General features: G+C 37.7%; 1 protein-coding gene across 5 annotated transcripts in view; it reads left to right on the top strand.

The window, feature by feature from the left end:
* RAD17 (RAD17 checkpoint clamp loader component) overlaps positions 1-17,564 on the top strand; it is a 47,235-nt gene that overhangs the window by 2,991 nt on the left and 26,680 nt on the right. For all 5 annotated transcript variants that reach the window (XR_013966845.1, XM_080803920.1, XM_080803922.1 and 2 more), the window contains exons 4-11: positions 1,118-1,372; positions 2,288-2,371; positions 7,656-7,812; positions 9,134-9,270; positions 9,742-9,794; positions 9,875-10,000; positions 10,099-10,168; positions 15,633-15,744. Coding sequence is in view for 4 of the 5 variants with exons in the window: in XM_080803920.1 (XP_080660046.1) it covers positions 1,118-1,372; positions 2,288-2,371; positions 7,656-7,812; positions 9,134-9,270; positions 9,742-9,794; positions 9,875-10,000; positions 10,099-10,168; positions 15,633-15,744 (994 nt within the window). In the remaining variant the exon portion in view is untranslated. The remainder of the gene's footprint in view (positions 1-1,117; positions 1,373-2,287; positions 2,372-7,655; positions 7,813-9,133; positions 9,271-9,741; positions 9,795-9,874; positions 10,001-10,098; positions 10,169-15,632; positions 15,745-17,564) is intronic.

Here is a 17,564-nt window from a genome sequence, read left to right as displayed (position 1 = left end):
GTTTTTCTAGATTTATACTTCAGGAATGTTAAGAAAATTCATCATAAAAATTTTCATTCCCCAAAAAAACTTTTTAATACACCAAAGTATTTTTAATTTTAAATTGCTGAATTCATCATCTTCATCTGTGTATACTTACAGAGGATTCTAAAGGAAAGGGAATAATGGAGGAAATGTAGAGAGATCAGCAATTTCTCAAAAAAACAGAAGAACATGAAGTAGAACTCACTGATTTTGCTGTTCTATTATCCCAGTTCTGTTTTCTTAGACAAATCTGGGAAACAAGTCCTCCCTGGAAAGCCTGCCTCCCTTTATGAAAATACTATTTGCTTTATGGGCTGAAGAGAATAAAATCAAGTCATATTTACAAGTTATTCATACCATCAGGATTCTTGGGCTGTATCTTCTCAAAGTCCTGAAGCTGATAGGGATTATTTGGATATCTGCAGTGGTTCTTAGTTTGTGAATTAATTAACCTGGTCAAGACGGAAGTTTTATTCTTCTTACAGTTATATATGCTTAAAATAATATTTTATTTCTTTGTTTTGCTTCTTTTTTGGCACATAATTTTAGTATTTCTGTTTCAGTCCTACAAATGAGCTTTAGAAGAATCGGCCTATTCTATACTAGGAAGATTATAATTAGTAAAAAGAATTAAGTTTGTATTCGATACTCCTTTATATGGCATTTGTTATTACTCTGGTGAAGCGGACAAGTATGCATATGTACTTACCATGAAGTAAAAAAATAACTAATATGTATAGTGCCAGTTTTACTTAAAAGAACTAATTTGTGAGGTTTTGATTTAAAATGTTGCAAATAGGGACGCCGGGGTGGCTCAGTTGGTTAGGCATTTGCCTTTGGCTCATGTCATGATCTCAGGGTCCTGGGATCAAGTCCCACATCAGGCTCCTTGCTCAGAGGGGAGCCTGCTTCTCTCTGTCTGTTGCTTCCCCTGCTTGTGTGTACTCTCTCTCTCTGACAAATAAATAAAATCTTCTAAAAAAATAAAAATAAAATGTTGCAGGTATGTGAATTTTTTTTTATAGAGAGTAGTTTACTTATATAGGGAATAGATGTAGATAATGTAATATTTACATGATTTCTTTTTTTTCAGGTAACAGACTGGGTGGACCCATCGTTTGATGATTTTTCAGAGAATACAGGCATCTCTATTACTGCCACATCATTAGGTGTGAATAACTCAAGTCACAGAAGGAAAAATGTGCCTTCCAGATTAGACAGTAGCAGATTTCCAGCTAGAAAAAGAGAAAAGCCATCTTCCTCAGAAAAGATTTATGGTCTTGAGAATTCAAAAGAATATCTGTCTGAAAATGAACCATGGGTGGATAAATACAAGCCAGAAACTCAGGTACTAAAAAGGATGCAAACAAGTGTATATAATGCAATTTCAGGAAGGAAAAGAATATATATTTTCAGATTATTACTCATAAAAATCTTTCTAAATGAATTAGGAAAAAACCCCAGTAATTCTTAGTCTTTATGTTCCATGGCTCAGCATTTCTCAAGTTATTCTGAACTTGTATTGTTGGTTATTTGTCATAGATTTAATTTAATCCCAACATAGAATTGATCTGTTTATTTTCTTAAATGTGATATCTCTCCCTATTTATTCCCTTCCCAAAAATGTATGTCAGGATTTTAAAGTTTTGTAATTCTGAACCTGCCCCAAATTCTCAACAATGGTATCAGTGTTAAAAATAGAATTTTTTTTTTTAAGATTTTATTTATTTATTTGACAGAGATCACAAGTAGGCAGACCGGCAGGCAGAGAGAGAGGAGGAAGCAGGCTCTCCACCAAGCAGAGAGCCCGACATGGGGCTCAATCCCAGGACCCTGAGATCACGACCTGAGTGGAAGGCAGAGGCTTCAACCCACTGAGCCACCCAGGCGCCCCCACCTTTTTTTAAAGATTATTTATTTACTTATTTGACAGACAGAGATCACAAGTAGGCAGAGAGGCAGACAGAGAGAGAGGAAGGGAAGTAGGCTCCCTGCCAAGCAGAGAGTCTGATGTGGGGCTCGATCCCAGGACCCTGGGATCATGACGTGAGCCGAAGGCAGAGGCTTTAACCCACTGAGCCACCCAGGCGCCCCCAGAATTTTTCAATATAAAAAATGAAGTGTAATAGCAAAGATTTGTAAATTCTCTTATCATGTTGTTTGCTAGTTTTCTTCACTGAAAATGCTTAATTTAGATTAATGTGGGCTGCTGTACCAAAAATCCTTGAGTTAAAATGTTTTGTTTTAAACTTGAAATTTTTAGCATGAACTTGCTGTGCATAAAAAGAAAATTGAAGAAGTTGAAACCTGGTTAAAAGCTAAAGTCTTAGAAAGGCAACCAAAACAGGTAATTGAATAAGAAATGTGTTTTAAAATATATAACATCAAATGTTTCTCTATTTTATAGTTGGTTGTAAGAAGTTAAACTTTTTTTTCTTTTTTTTTAAGATTGATTGCTTGATGTTGACAGAGAGTGTACGTGTGCACAAGCAGGGGGGGCAGCAGGCAGAGGGAGAGGGAAAGGCAAGCTCCCCATGGAGCAGAGAGCCTGATGGAGGGCTTGATTGCAGGACTCTGGGATCATGACCTGAGCTGAAGGCAGATGTTTAACTAACTGAGCCACCCAGTCATCCAGAAATTAAACTTTTATGTTGACTTTGTTAAGTCCAAATCACTTACAGTAAAAAAGTCTCTTATTTACTCCTATACACTTCACCAGAAGAGTCAGAGATTTTGAGTTTCTTTGTTAAACTTCTTTTCCCCACTTACGTCTCATCATCATCATCATAAAGCATAATAAACTCGTTAGGGTGCCAGTATATTTAGCACATCAGATTATCTCATGCTGAAGCAAGCAGGCAAATTACATATTAGTTTTGTACTAAATACAGCCTAAAACAGTCATCATTCATTTTAAGGCTGATGTTTTTTTGTTTCACTTCCTACTTCTGTAATTACTTTTAGTCTTTAAGCTAGAATATTCTTTTCTCTCTTTTTAAACTTTATTTTGAGATTCTTCAAAAGTAAAGTAAAATAATAAATGGTCTTATGCCTACTATATACCTCATTTTCACTCTTAAGTATTTTAAAGTATTTTCGATTATGAATATGTGACGTTTTAGTCAGACTTCTAGAAATGTCCATATGCCTCTTTTTAAATTTATTTTATTTTTTATTTTATTTATTTTTTTTTTAAGATTTTATTTATTTATTTCACAGACAGAGATCACAAGTAGGCAGAGAGGCAGGCAGAGAGAGAGGAGGAAGCAGGCTCCCTGCTGAGCAGAGAGCCCGATGTGGGGCTCGATCCCAGGACCCTGGGATCATGACCTGAGCCAAAGGCAGAGGCTTTAAACCACTGAGCCACCCAGGCGCCCCCATATGCCTCTTTTTTTTTAAATAAAGCACTTTCCTAATTGACTATATATACCATTATTCTTTTTTTAAATCTTTTTGTTAGTTGTTGTTTTTTTAAAGATTTTATTTATTTATTTGAAAGACAGAGATCACAAGTAGTCGGAGAGGCAGGCATTGAGAGAGGAGGAAGCAGGCTCCCTGCTGAGCAGAGAGCCCGACGTGGGGCTTGATCCCAGGACCCTGAGATCATGACCTGAGCCGAAGGCAGAGGCTTAACCCACTGAGCTACCCAGGTGCCCCTGTTAGTTTTTTAATATAGAAAATTTCAAACATGGACAAACATGGAATGATATTATGAAGAATATTCTTTTTTTTAAAAAATTAACATATAATGTATTATTTGCCCCAGGGTGCAGGTTTGTGAATCGTCAGGCTTACACACTTCATAGCACTCACCATTGCACATACCCTCCCCAGTGTCCATAACCCCACCACCCTCTCCCTACCCTCCTCCCCCCAGCAACCCTCTGTTTTGTGAGATTAAGAGTCTCTTATGGTTTGTCTCCATCCCGATCCCATCTTGTTTCATTTTTTCCTTCCCTACCCCCCAAACCCACCGCTTTGCCTCTCAAATTCCTGATATCAGGGAGATCATATGATAATTATCTTTCTCTAATTGACTTATTTCGCTCAGCATAATATCCTCTAGTTCCATCCACGTCGTTGGAAATGGCAAGATTTTGTTTCTTTTGATGGCTGCATAGTATTCCGTTATATATATCGTTACTCTAACAAAATTATCTAGTGTTATGTTAGATAATGTTATCTAATGCTCATTTCATATTCACATTTCTCTCTTTGTCTGCAAAATGTTATTTATAATGGATTTGTTACAGTCAGGATGTAATCAAGGATTACATGTTGCCTTTGATTGTTACACATTTTCTTTTAAAATCTAGAACGGTCCTCTTTTACCCTTTTACTCTAAGACATTGACTTACCAGAGAGTCCAGGCCAGGTGACGTGTAGAACTCTAACCTTCTAGATTTGTCAGGTTGTTTCCTCTTCATGATGACTAACTTGTTCTTCTGTCTTCCATTTCCTGTGGCCTGGAAGTTTGAATCAAGTGTTTGATTAGACTCAAGTTGAACATTTTTGTAAGAATACTTTTTAGGTTGTGGTGTATGTTTTAAATTGCACCATATCAGAAAATATGTTTGGTTCTCCTGCTGTTTTTCATGTTAACTTTGATCACTAAATTGAGGAAATAATAGTAAAAATCTTTCTTTTTTTTAAGATTTTATTCATTTATTAGAGATAGAGCATGAGCGAGAGGCAGGGAGAGGAAGAAGCAGGCTTCCCACTAAGTAGGGAGCCCAATGGGGGCTCAGTCCCGGGACTCTTGAGATCATGACCTCAGCCAAAGGCAGACAGTTAACCGACTGAGCCACTCAGGAGCCCCAGTAATAGTGAGAAATCTCCATTATGAAGTAATTTTCCCTTGCGACTGCCACATAATCTATAGGGAGATAATTTCACAATGTTAAATGTCCAATTCCCCCCGTAGTCTTTCACATAAGTGCTTTAGTGTCCATTTTCAATCCTTGCCTGAATCAGTTATTTTGTTAAGATTGTGAAATGGTGATTTTTTTTTTTTCAAGATTTTATTTATTGGGACACCTGCGTGGCTTGGTTGGTTAGGGTCTTAGGGTCGAGTGTTTCATCAGGTTCGTTGCTCAGCAGGAGTTTGCTTCTCCCTCTGCCGTTCCCCCTGCTTGTATGCATTCTTTCTCTCTCTCTCTTTCCCCCACTCTCTCTGACAAATAAATAAAATCTTTAAAAAAATAAAAATAAAATCTTCCCGCTAAGAAGTTGAACTCTCACCAATCGTATACTCTTTATTATATAAAAGTTCAATGATGTCAGTAATTATAAGACATTTTTATTCAAGAAAAATATTTTTAAAGATTTTATTTATTTATTTGTCAGAGAGAGCACAAGCAGGGGGAGTAGCTGGCAGTGGGGGGAGCAGCAGGCAGTGGGAGAAACAGCAAGGATTCCCCACAGGGGACTCGATCCCAGGACCCTGGGATCATGATCCGAACTGAAGACAGATGCTTAAGCAACTGAGCCACCCAGGCATCCCCCCCCCCAATTTTTTTTTTTAAAGATTTTTTATTTATCATTTGACAGAGTTCACAAGTAGGCAGAGAGGCAGACAGAGAGAGAGAAAGGGAAGCAGGCGCCCTGCTGAGCAGAAAGCCTGACTCGGGGCTCAATCCCAGGACCCTGAGATCATGACCTGAGCTGAAGGCAGAGGCTTTAACCCACTAAGCCACCCAGGCACCCCCCCAAATTTTTGACAATGTATAGATTTTTCTGTGGACAAGCTAAAATTATCTTTTCTTAAATTTATTGTAAGTACTTAAAATACTGAATTTAATTTTTCAGAGCAACATTTTCAGAATATAGTAAAACTGTTACAGTGTGATGGAAATGTAATGTACAGCATAGTGGATATAGTCAGTAATATTGTAGTAACTTTGTATAGTGACAGATGATAACTAGACTTACGATAATCATTTTGTAAGACATAAAAATACTGAATCACTATGATGTACAAACTTAGGATGCTATATGCCATTTTTACTTCAGTTTAAAACAATAAAGAAAAATCTATTATACTGTAGACGATGGAAACATTAACAAAAGTCTTCATATTTTAGTGTTCTGATAGACTATCTCCCACTTATTGGAAGCAAAACTTTTGCTGTGTGGCTCTAATCACTCCGTCAAAAAATAAGACACTTTATTATATAAGAAACGTACCTGGAGGGCACCTGGGTGGCTCAGTGGGTTAAGCCTCTGCCTTCGGCTCAGGTCATAATCTCGGGGTCCTGGGATCGAGCCCTGCGCCAGGCTCTCTGCTCAGCGGAGAGCCTGCTTCCCCTTCTCTCTTTGCCTGCCTCTCTGCCTAATTGTGATCTCTCTCTCTGTCAAATAAATAAATAAAATCTTAAAAAAAAAAAAAAGAAAAGAAAAGGAAACATACATGGGTGTCCGTGCTTGATTATCCTCTTTTTTTTTTAAATCTCCTTGGAAGTAGTCAGTTCTCATTATTTACATTAGGTATGTCCTGTAAAGTTACTAGAAACAGTAAGCAAATACTGAGTCATACTTCCAACGAGAAGTAAGGACTTAGATTCCTGCAAAACGTCTTTATTTGGTCACCTTTACATCAACTCATCAATATATAACCTTGTTTTCTGTATTTGATCAGAGACACCATATTTAATATATATTATTTAATCATTAAAGTCATGGCTAACATCACTATAACTCATGCACTCGTACATTGTAAAAAGTAGGACGGGTTGTCCTCTGGGGCCATGTACAAGGTCCCTTATTTGCATTAGTTAGTAAAGGTAAACAGCTGAGCAAGGATTATAGCCCACCAGGGAATGTAGGAAATCATCTTCCCCTGATATATTTTTAGCTTTAACTTTTTTTTATCAGATTTATTATACGAGGAGATATTATTATGACCTACAACCTATAGACTCTCTTTGGAGTTCTATCTCTGGAAAATATTTTTCTTTCTCTTTTTCTATTTTTTTCTTAAAAGATTTTATTTATTTATTTGAGAGAGAGAGTGAGAGAGAGCATGAGAGGAGAGAAGGTCAGAGGGAGAAGCAGACTACCCGTGGAGCTGGGAGCCTGATGTGGGACTCAATCCCGGAACTCCGGGATCATGACCTGAGCCAAAGGCAGTTGGTTAACCAACTGAGCCACCCAGGCACTCTGGAAAATGTATTTCTTAAGGCACATTTTGTAACGATTCTGATATCCTACATTTCCCATCAGAATATTGTACTTGCTTAATACTAAAGCATATAATCCAAAGAGATCTGTATTAAGTTTGAATTTTGAGTTCAGGTAACCTCTAAAAATACTTGTTTCAGACATTATCTCCTTAATCTAGCTGAAGTTTAGTTGTTTTAATTTGGCTACTAAGTAGTCCTTGGGAGAGACGTAGTGCAAGAATTGAAGAACTATCAGAAGTTATGCTTAAAGTTGAAGAAATAAGATTATCCTCTTTCATCTAAAACTGGTATAATCCAGGTAACATCTGTGTAAAAGTTAGCTTATTTCAGATATTTAGTAAATATTTATGGAAGTAATATTTGAAAGAAAATTCAAACATAATATTCTAGCATTCCAGTGATTTTTTTTTGTGATTTTGATTTTTGATTAATGTTTGTATTTGGTTTTAGGGTGGATCTATTTTATTAATAACAGGTCCTCCTGGATGTGGGAAAACAACAACTATAAAAATACTATCAAAGGAGCATGGTATTCAAGTACAAGAGTGGATTAATCCAATTTTACCAGACTTCCAAAAAGATGATTTCAAGGAGATACTTAATCCTGGTAAGGTTTGCTATGAAGGTAGTAGAAATAGTGGGAAAAGTCTATGTTTAAAGGAGGTTTGAAATAAACTCCCCAGCTATATTCTTGAGATTCCTAAGATCCTTTTGGGTATGTTTTTTGTTTTGTTTTGTTTTTAAGATTTTTAAAATTTATTTGACGCAGGGGGCACAGCAGGTGAAGCTACAGGCAGAGGGAGAAGGAGAAGCAGGCTCATTGAGCAGGGAGCCTGATGTGGGGGTTGATTCCCGGGCCCTGGGATCATGACGTGAGCTGAAGGCAAAGGCTTAATGACTGAGCCACCCAGGCGCCCCTGGGTATGTTTTTGTGCGAAGATATATGTTGTCACTCCTATGCTAGATTGGCATCTACCCACTATCAGTAGGTTCACAAAATGAGAGTAGCAATCAGATGAAACCATATGAGACCATTTTCTTTCCTACTTCCCAGTTTCAGACAGAAATACTTTGAGAAGAGGAGAAGCTTGTTTCTAGTAGAGGAGAATGGGATTCTTTTTTTTAAAGATTTTATTTATTTATTTGACAGACAGAGATCACAAGTAGGCAGAGAGGCAGACAGAGAGGGAGGAGGGGGAAGCAGGCTCCCCACTGAGCAGAGAGCCCGATGCAGGGCTTGATCCCAGGACCCTGAGATCATGACCTGAGCAGAAGGCAGAGGCTTTAACCCACTGAGCCACCCAGGTGCCCAAGAGAATGGGATTCTTTAAGGATTAAGTCTGACTAATTGATTCATCGTCAACACACTCATTTGGAGTTTTTTTATTGTATAGGCAAAGATGTAAATGTTTTTACCAGTTGTGTGACTATTATATTAGCAGCTGTGTTCTAAAGTCAGTTAATTCCATATTACATTCATTGTTATAGAAAATTCATTGTGGTCCATGATTCTTGTTTTTTGAAATGCATATCCAATTTTATTATATTTTAAAAAATATTTTATTTATTTATTTGACACAGAGAGAGAGAGAGAGAGATCACAAGTAGGCAGAGAGGCAGGCAGAGAGAGAGGGGGATGCAGGCTCCCTGCCGAGCAAATAGCCTAATGCAGGGCTCGAGCCCAGAACTCTGAGATCATGACCTGAGCCGAAGGCAGAGGCTTAACCCACTGAGCCACCCAGGCGCTCCATGAATACCCTATTTTAAATTTGTACAGCTTTGCCTAAATAAAAAAAATCTACAATGTTGTAAGCTTCAGGTATATGTGAATGTAATCAGTAATGTATATGTGTGTGTTACTTACATGTGTGTAATTTTGATGTATATATAATTTGTTGAAAGTAAAAGTGTTACATGTTTTCTTTCAGAATCCAGCTTCCATGTATTTCCCTACCAGTCTCAGATAGCAGTTTTTAAAGAGTTTCTACTAAGAGCAACAAAGTATAACAAACTACAAATGCTTGGAGATGATCTAAGAACTGATAAGAGGATAATTCTCGTTGAAGTACGGACAGATTTTGAGATCCTGCTGTAACTATTGAGTAAATAATTGCAAGATATATCTTATTGATAGGGGCATTAACTCTCTCCATGGTATTAATAGTGATAAAATGTAAAAGCTCGGTGATAGTGGAAACCTCAGGTCTTTTTCAGTAAACTTGAATAGAAGCTATAGATTAATGAACCTTAAAATTTTAATGTCTTCAGTATAGAAAAGCAAAAGAAATTATTTGGCAAGTGATGTTTTTAGTGAAAATACTGTAACTAGTAGTGATCCTAAGAAATTTGATTGAAAATTGGGTTTCCTATTGATGCATTTTACTGTTTAGTACATCCACTTTTTCATGTTTTCTGAAATTGAGAAATTTAATTTCTGAATTGTATTTATAACATTTTTTCCCTAATTTGGTAAATACGAGTCTTACATAAACTTACACAATAATAAAACTGAGTAATATTTACCATTTTTCAATAGGATTTACCTAACCAGTTTTATCGAGATTCTCATACTTTACATGAAATTCTCAGGTAAGTTTCAGTGAAGTTTTCTCAAACTTTGAATTAAATGGCATTAGCTTGTATTTAAACATTGCTGTACTTTATTCTAGGAAATATGTGCACACTGGCCGATGTCCTTTAATATTTATAATTTCTGACAGTCTCAGTGGAGATAATAATCAGAGGTTATTATTTCCCAAAGAAATTCAGGAAGAGTGTGCTATAGCAAACATTAGGTAAGAATGAAATTTCTGCTTATAATGCTCATATACATGTTATATTTTTAAATTGATCATTTAACAACTATCTTTCTTTAAAATACTTTTTTAAACAGTTTTAACCCTGTGGCACCAACAATTATGATGAAATTTCTTAATCGAATAGTGACAGTGGAAGCTAACAAGGTAAGTCTCTTAAGAACTGATTAATCTGAATCTATTTTTTCTTAAAGATTTTATTTATTTATTTGACAGAGATCACAAGTAGGCAGAGAGGCAGGCAGAGAGAGAGGAGGAAGCAGGCTCCCTGCCGAGCAGAGAGCCCCATGCAGGGCTCAATCCCAGGACCCTGGGATCATGACCTGAGCCGAAGGCAGAGGCTTTAACCCACTGAGCCACCCAGGCGCCCCGATTAATCTGAATCTTACATTAGAAAGCCATACTTGTGGAGTTAGAAACACATTATTTCACTTTTTAGAATTAAAATATTTGCTTATATTCATCAGGCCTGTCATTCTAGAAAAGGCAGGAAATACTGATTTTAAAAATCCCTTACCTTTCTCTATTATTAAACCTAGTTTTCTCTTTCACATTGAAGTAAATTTCCCTTTTCTTGGCTCAGTGCTATAAATTGTGTCTACTGTCAAGAAACTGTTTCCTGAGGCGCCCAAGTGGCTCAGTGGGTTAATGCCTCTGCCTCCGGCTCAGGTCATGATCCCGGGGTCCTGGGATCAAGCCCCACATCGGGCTCTCTGCTCAGCAAGAAGCCTGCTTCCCCCTCTCTCTGCCTGCCTCTCTGCCTACTTGTGATCTCTGGTAAATGGATAAATAAAAATCTTTAAAAAAAAAAAGAAACTGTTTCCTGGGGGCGCCTGGGTGGCTCAGTGGGTTAAAGCCTCTGCCTTCAGCTCAGGTCATGATCCCAGGGTCCTGGGACTGAGCCCTGCATTGGGCTCTCTGCTCAGCGGGGAACCTGCTTCCTTCTCTCTCTCTGCCTACTTGTGATCTCTGCCTGTCAAATATATAAATAAAATCCATAAAAAGAAAAGAAAAGAAACTGTTTCCTGGCCTCTAGGTACATTAATCATCAACAGTCCAACACTACTCTTGTCCTGTTGTCAATTTTTTAAAAATTTAATAATATGTTTATTGTAAAAAACTTAGCATAAAATTTACCATCTTAATCATTTATTTTCTGACGTTATGGAGAGACACTTGACATGTAATATTGTTTATGAAGTTTAAGGTGTACAGCATGTTTATTTGATTACTTACGTATTGCAGAATGATTACCACTATGGCATTACACGACACCTCCATCACTTCATGTAATTACCATTTCTTTTTTGTGGTGAGAACATTTAAGATCTGCTCACTTATTAGCAGCTTTCAAATAGTTATGTGGTATTATCAACTGTACCATTTAACCATTTTTAAGTGTATAGTTCAGTAGTGTTACATATATTAACATTGTTGTAAAATAGCTGTTTTCATTTGTTATACATCATTTTTTTCTATCTTTCAAATCAGTATGATGTTAAAATAAATTGATGGAACTTCTCCCAACAGCATGGTTCTGGGGTCCTACTGCTATAAATCATCTAGATCTTACATGAAACATAAGATTTTTTCACACTGCTCAGATCCTAGTACTGAGGGAAATCTCCAAGGGAGAGTTTACTTTGAGGATTAAACAAAATAATGTATTATGTACAGCACTTAGTGGAATAAATAAAAACTATTAATGGTGAAAAATTAGAAACAAACTGAGTTCAGTAACAGAGAGAGCAGATATTACGGTGATTAATTAGTGTTTTGAGAATTTTTAGTGACATGAGAAAATAACGATTTAATTGTAAAGTTAAAAATAACAAGATGCTGGGGTACTTGGCTGGCTTATCCGGAAGAGCATGGAACTCTTGATCTGGAGGTCGTGACCTCGCTGGGTGTAGAGGTTATTTTAAATAAGTAAATGAATAAGTGAAGTTATAGTGCTAACAATAGAAATTGTATCTTCAGCCCTTGATACATCTCAGGCACTATGCAGAGTAATTTTACATACCTGATCTCTTTTTTTTTTTTTTTAAGATTTTTATTTATTTGACAGAGATCACAAGTAGGCAGAGAGGCAGGCAGAGAGTGGGAGGAAGCAGGCTCCCTGCCGAGCAGAGAGCCAGATGCGGGGCTCGATCCCAGGACCCTGGGAACATGACCTGAGCCGAAGGCAGAGGCCCTAACCCACTGAGCCACCCAGGCAGCCCCAGATTTTTAAAATTTTTAAGTAACCTCTACACCCACCATGGGGCAACCCCAAGATCAAAAGAGTCATACGCGCTACTGACTGAGCCAGCCACGTGCCCCTAAAACTGGTGTAGTTTTGATATTATTGTTTATACTGTTATATCACAGGGGCAGCAACCAGCACATTATTCAAGTCTTTCACGCTTTTATAAAATGAAATGTTAAGATACTATCTGGGGTCTTCAACAATGATAATGATGGTAGAAGAAAATCAAAAGATCATTTTAATGTCTGGCATTCTGTAGCTCAGTTAATTATATTAAGAAAGACTGTTGACATCTTTTTTTTTTTTTAGATTTATTTTATTTATTTGTCAGAGAGAGAGTGCACACAAGCAGGCAGAGAGGCAGGCAGAGGCAGAGAAGCAGGCTCCCTGCTGAGCAAGGAGCCACATACGGGACTCGATCCCAGGACCCTGGGATCATGACCTGAGTCAAAGGCAGCAGCTTAACTGACTGAGCCAACCCAGGCATCCCAAGACTGTTGACATCTTAAGCGATTTAGTTAAAAGAATGGTGAATATCTTAGGTTTGGGGGGTTTTTTTTGTTTGTTTGTTTTTTTGTCTTTTTAGTTTAAATAGATGTTTTTCTGTTTTTACAAGAAAAAAAGATCTTTAGTCTTTTTGTTGATATTGTTATGTATGTAAAGTGTGATCACACATTTCAGTCACATTTGTGTGTTCAAAGTGAGTAACATCTGTGGTATTTCCTTCAGCTACCAAGGATCATCATTTCAAATTACATTTCCTGGGGTGCCTGTGTGGCTCAGTCAGTTAAATGTCTGCTTTCAGCTCAGGTCATGATCTCAGGGTCCTGGGATCGAGCTCTGGGTCAGGCTTCTTGCTCAGTGGGGAGTCTACTTCTCCCTCTCAATCTGCCCCTCCTGCCCAGTCATGCTCTCTCTCTTATACTTTTTCAAATAAATGGATGAAATCTTTAAAAAAAAAAATTACATTTCCTTTCTGGCAAGTAGTCCACGCTAGAAGTTTTCAAAAACAAATACTCTTGAAACAATTTTAAATTAAATAAATGTATTCAGAATGAAAGTGAAAGTAATCTGGAAGAGAAATTCACAAACATGAGTGGGAAAATTTTGGTAAAAGAATAGTGAAGAGAGACTTGCTATCTAGGTATTGGAACACAATGTAAAACTATAAATATTACAGGTGTGTATTGTTGACATGGTAACAGACAAAAGGAAGGATTCAGTTAGAAACAGCACAGAAATATATCAGTATGTGTAAATGACGATTTTCTGTATAATGGAAGTAGCATTTTACACTGGGGAGAGAGAAGACTATTATAATTAAAAAGTGATATTAGCACAATTGGATATCTATGTGGGAAACATAAGGTTGCATCTTTATACTGTACACAAAAATAATTTCTAGGTAGGGGTGCCTAAGTGGCTCGGTCAGTTGAGCCTCTGAGTCTTGATTTTGGCTCAGGTCACAATCTCAGGGTCCTGAGATGATCCCTGCCTTGGTCTATGCGCTCAGTGGGGAGTCTGCTTGAGAATCTTTCCCTCTGCCCCCTCTCCCACTCACACATGTGCTCTCTGTAAAATAAATAATCTTTTTTTTTTTTTTAAAGATTTTATTTATTTATTTGACAGACAGAGATCACAAGTAGACAGAGAGGCAGGCAGAGAGAGAGGAAGGGAAGCAGGCTCCTCGCTGAGCAGAGAGCCTGATGTGGGGCTCGATCCCAGGACCCCGGGATCATGACCTGAGCTGAAGGCAGAGGCTTTAACCCACTGAGCCACCCAGGCGCCCAATAAATAATCTTTAGAAAAAGATTTCTGGGTAAATGAAAGATATGAATGCAAAAAAAAAACAATAGTATTTTTTAAAAAGATTTTATTTATTTGAGAGAGAAAATGAGCAGTAGGGAGGGACAGAGGGGGAGAGAGGGAGAAGCAGACTCCCTGCTAAGCAGGAAGCTGGATGTGGGGTTTGATCCCAGGACCTGGAGATCGTGATCATGATCTGATCAGTCAGATCATGATCTGAGTGAAGGGCAGATGCTTAACCCACTGAGCCACCCAGGCACCCTCAAAATGATAATAGTATTAAGAAAAAGTACTGACTGGTTTGAGGGAAAGTATTCCTAAATAAGAAACAAAAGCCCTAAAAACATTGGATTGGATTTACTTCAGAAAAATGAAAAGCTCAGGGAATGATAGAAGGCATGGTAAGCTAAGGTAAAAGACAAGCATGAGAGTGGAAGAAAATATTTGCAATTTATGTAACAGAATAAAGTATTAATCCATGAATGTATAAAAATGTGCCTACCTAAAAAGGCTAAGGACAGGAGTGCCTGGGTGGGTCAGTCAGTTAAGCATCTGCCTTTGACTCAGTTCATGATCCTGAAGTCCCAGGACCGAGCTCCACATTGGGAATCCCTGCTCAGCAGGGAGTCTGCTTCTCCCTGTGCCCCTCATCCCACTTGTGCTTGCTCTAGTGCACTCTCCCTCTCTCTTGCAAAAATAAATAAAAGCTTTAAAAAAATAAATAAATCAGTAAAAATTCCAAGAGCAGAGAAGCCAATACACAGAGTAATACAAATGGCCAGTAAACATGAGAGGTATTTCGCCCTACTAGTAATCAAGGAAATTAATATTTAAACCAGACACCATTTTTCACATATCAGTTTGCAGAAATTTTAAGAGATCAATAAACAGGGTTGCCAAAGATAAAAAATGGGCACTCTCACATAACTATTGGTAGAAAAAAATAAATTAGTAATTGTTAGAGACACTTTGGAGAGAATTTTCCTTCCATAGCAATATATATATCTTTTTTAAAGATTTATTTATTAGAGAACGTGTATGTGTATTCACAAGCAGGGGACGGGCAGAGGGAGAGAATCTCAGGCAGACTCCCCACTGAGCATGGAGCCACTGTAGGGCTCAATCCCAGGCGCCTGAGATCATGACCTGAAATCAATTTAAATCATGTTGTCAGGAAACAGGATTTCTTAAGGTGGAGAGGGATAGATAAATTTTTCTGGTCTTATACTTGAACTGACAAGGGAGTGATGTTTATACGTATGTATGTATGTGTGTGTATATAGTATATATTTATATATACATGTGTTTATAGTAAGAGAACTTCGAAATATAATCTAGTCCAAGTAAACAAGTGAAATTATTTTATACTCTTGAGAATTTACCTAGAGCTATGATAAGTCATTGGCTTTCCTGAACAGACTGGCATTTAACATGGAAGCTTTTTAGCATCTAACTTTAAAAGATTCTAATGTACTTTTTCATTTAGTTTAGAAACGGGGGAGCTGTTTTTTTGGTTTTAGAAACTAGTTTTTTAAACTTTAATTTTTTTCATTTTAGAATGGAGGAAATATTACTGTCCCTGATAGAAGTTCTCTAGAGTTGCTCTGTCAGGGGTGTTCTGGTGATATCAGAAGTGCAATAAACAGCCTCCAGTTTTCTTCTTCAAAAGGTAACTGTGAAAGATAAATTCTTACTGCATTGTTCGGGTGACTGACTTTCTCTTAGTTGTTCATGAATCGAAATCAAACTAAACATATTTTAACTTATAATTGATATATATCTCCATCTATTTTTTTGAGACTGTTCTGTAAAATCATGTATGTACACATGTATACACATGCCCCTGTGGATATGTCATTGTATGTACCTGTACACCTGAGATAAAACCTGATTCAATTAGGTGGTTTGCTACTTACTTTTTATTTATTTATTTATTTATTATTTAATTTTTAATTTAATTAATTTATTTATTGCTACTTGACTTTTTAAAGTTAATTTGGATGAGACTTCCTGGGTGAAAATTCTGGCTCTGCCATTTACTGGTGAAGAATCTTGCAAATGACAATCATTTTTGTGCCTGCATTTTCTCACCTTTTATATGAGAATCTCTCTTACAGAGTTGTGTGAAAAGTGAGTTAATACTTATAGAATGTTTATTCCAGTGCTTGATATATATTAAGGAGTCAATAAACGATCAGCTGTTAGTGAATTTTAATAGTATTATGCTGAGGGGCACCTGCATGGCTCAGTCGGTTAAGTGTCTGACTCTTGATTTCAGCCCAGGTCACGATCTCAGGGTTGTGAGATCAAGCCCCACCTGGGGCTCCATGCTGGGCATGGAGCTTGATCGAAGTTTTCTCTCTCCCTCTCCCCACTGAGTGCATGTGGGTGTGCTCTCTCCAAAATAAATCTTTAAGAAATATATAGTATTGTGCTTACATAGGTTCACCTTTGTATTTACTTTTAATTAATTTTTTTTTAGATTTGTATTTATTTAAAGATTTTTATTTATTTATTTAACAGAGAGCGATCACAAGTAGGCAGAGAGGCAGGCAGAGAGAGAGAGAGAGAGAGAGAGAAGCAGGCTCCCTGCTGAGCAGAGAGCCCAATGTGGGGCTTGATCCCAGGACCCTGAGATCATGACCTGAGCTGAAGTCAGAGGCTTAACCCACTGCACCACCCAGGCACCCCAAAGATTTTTATTTATTTGACACAGAGAGAGTACTCAAGCAGGGGAAGCTGCAAGCCAAGGGAGAGGGAGAAGCAGGCTCCCCTGCTGAGCAGGGAACCTGATTCGGGACTTGATCCCAGGACTCTGGGATCATGACCTGAGCCAAAGGCAGATGTTTAACCAACTGAGCCACCCAGGTTCCCTATTTTTAATTTATATATGATACAGTTAATAAATTGATTTATCTTTATTATAAGGAAGGTACAGTGTCATGCTATATTAAAAGAGGTAGCACAGGGGTGCCATAGTGCCTCAGTTGGTTAAACATCTGACTTTTGATCTCAGCCGAGGTCTTAATTCAGGGTCCTGAATTTAGGCCCCTGTGTTGGGCTACATGTTGGGCATGGAGCCTACTTAAAAAAAAAAAGTGGGGAGGGAAAGTGGTGCCTGGTTGGCCCAGTAGGTTGAGCGACTAATTCCTGGTTTTGGCTCAGGTTATGTTCTCCTGGGTCATGGATGGAGCTCCCTGTGGGGCTTAGTGCTCAGCAGGGAGTCTGCTTAAAGGTTTCCTCCCTCTGCGCCTCTCCCTATTCGTGTGCCCGCACGCACTCTCTCTCAAATAAATAAATCTTTAAAAATGTACATGTGTATAGAGAAATAGCACATGGTTTCTTGTATATGGTCCTTGTCAGAAAACATTTAACAAGCACCCTGCTTGATGTTTCACATTGAGGAATTCACCTTGAAAAATTAAAAGCCATCTTTGGAGTTCTCAGAACCCACCTGAAATCCTAGCGTTTACCTACAAGAATAATCTG

Source organism: Martes martes (assembly GCF_963455335.1).
Source record: "Martes martes genome assembly, chromosome: 5".
NCBI classification, from domain to species: Eukaryota; Metazoa; Chordata; class Mammalia; order Carnivora; family Mustelidae; genus Martes; species Martes martes.
This window is presented reverse-complemented; position numbering and strand designations above follow the sequence as displayed.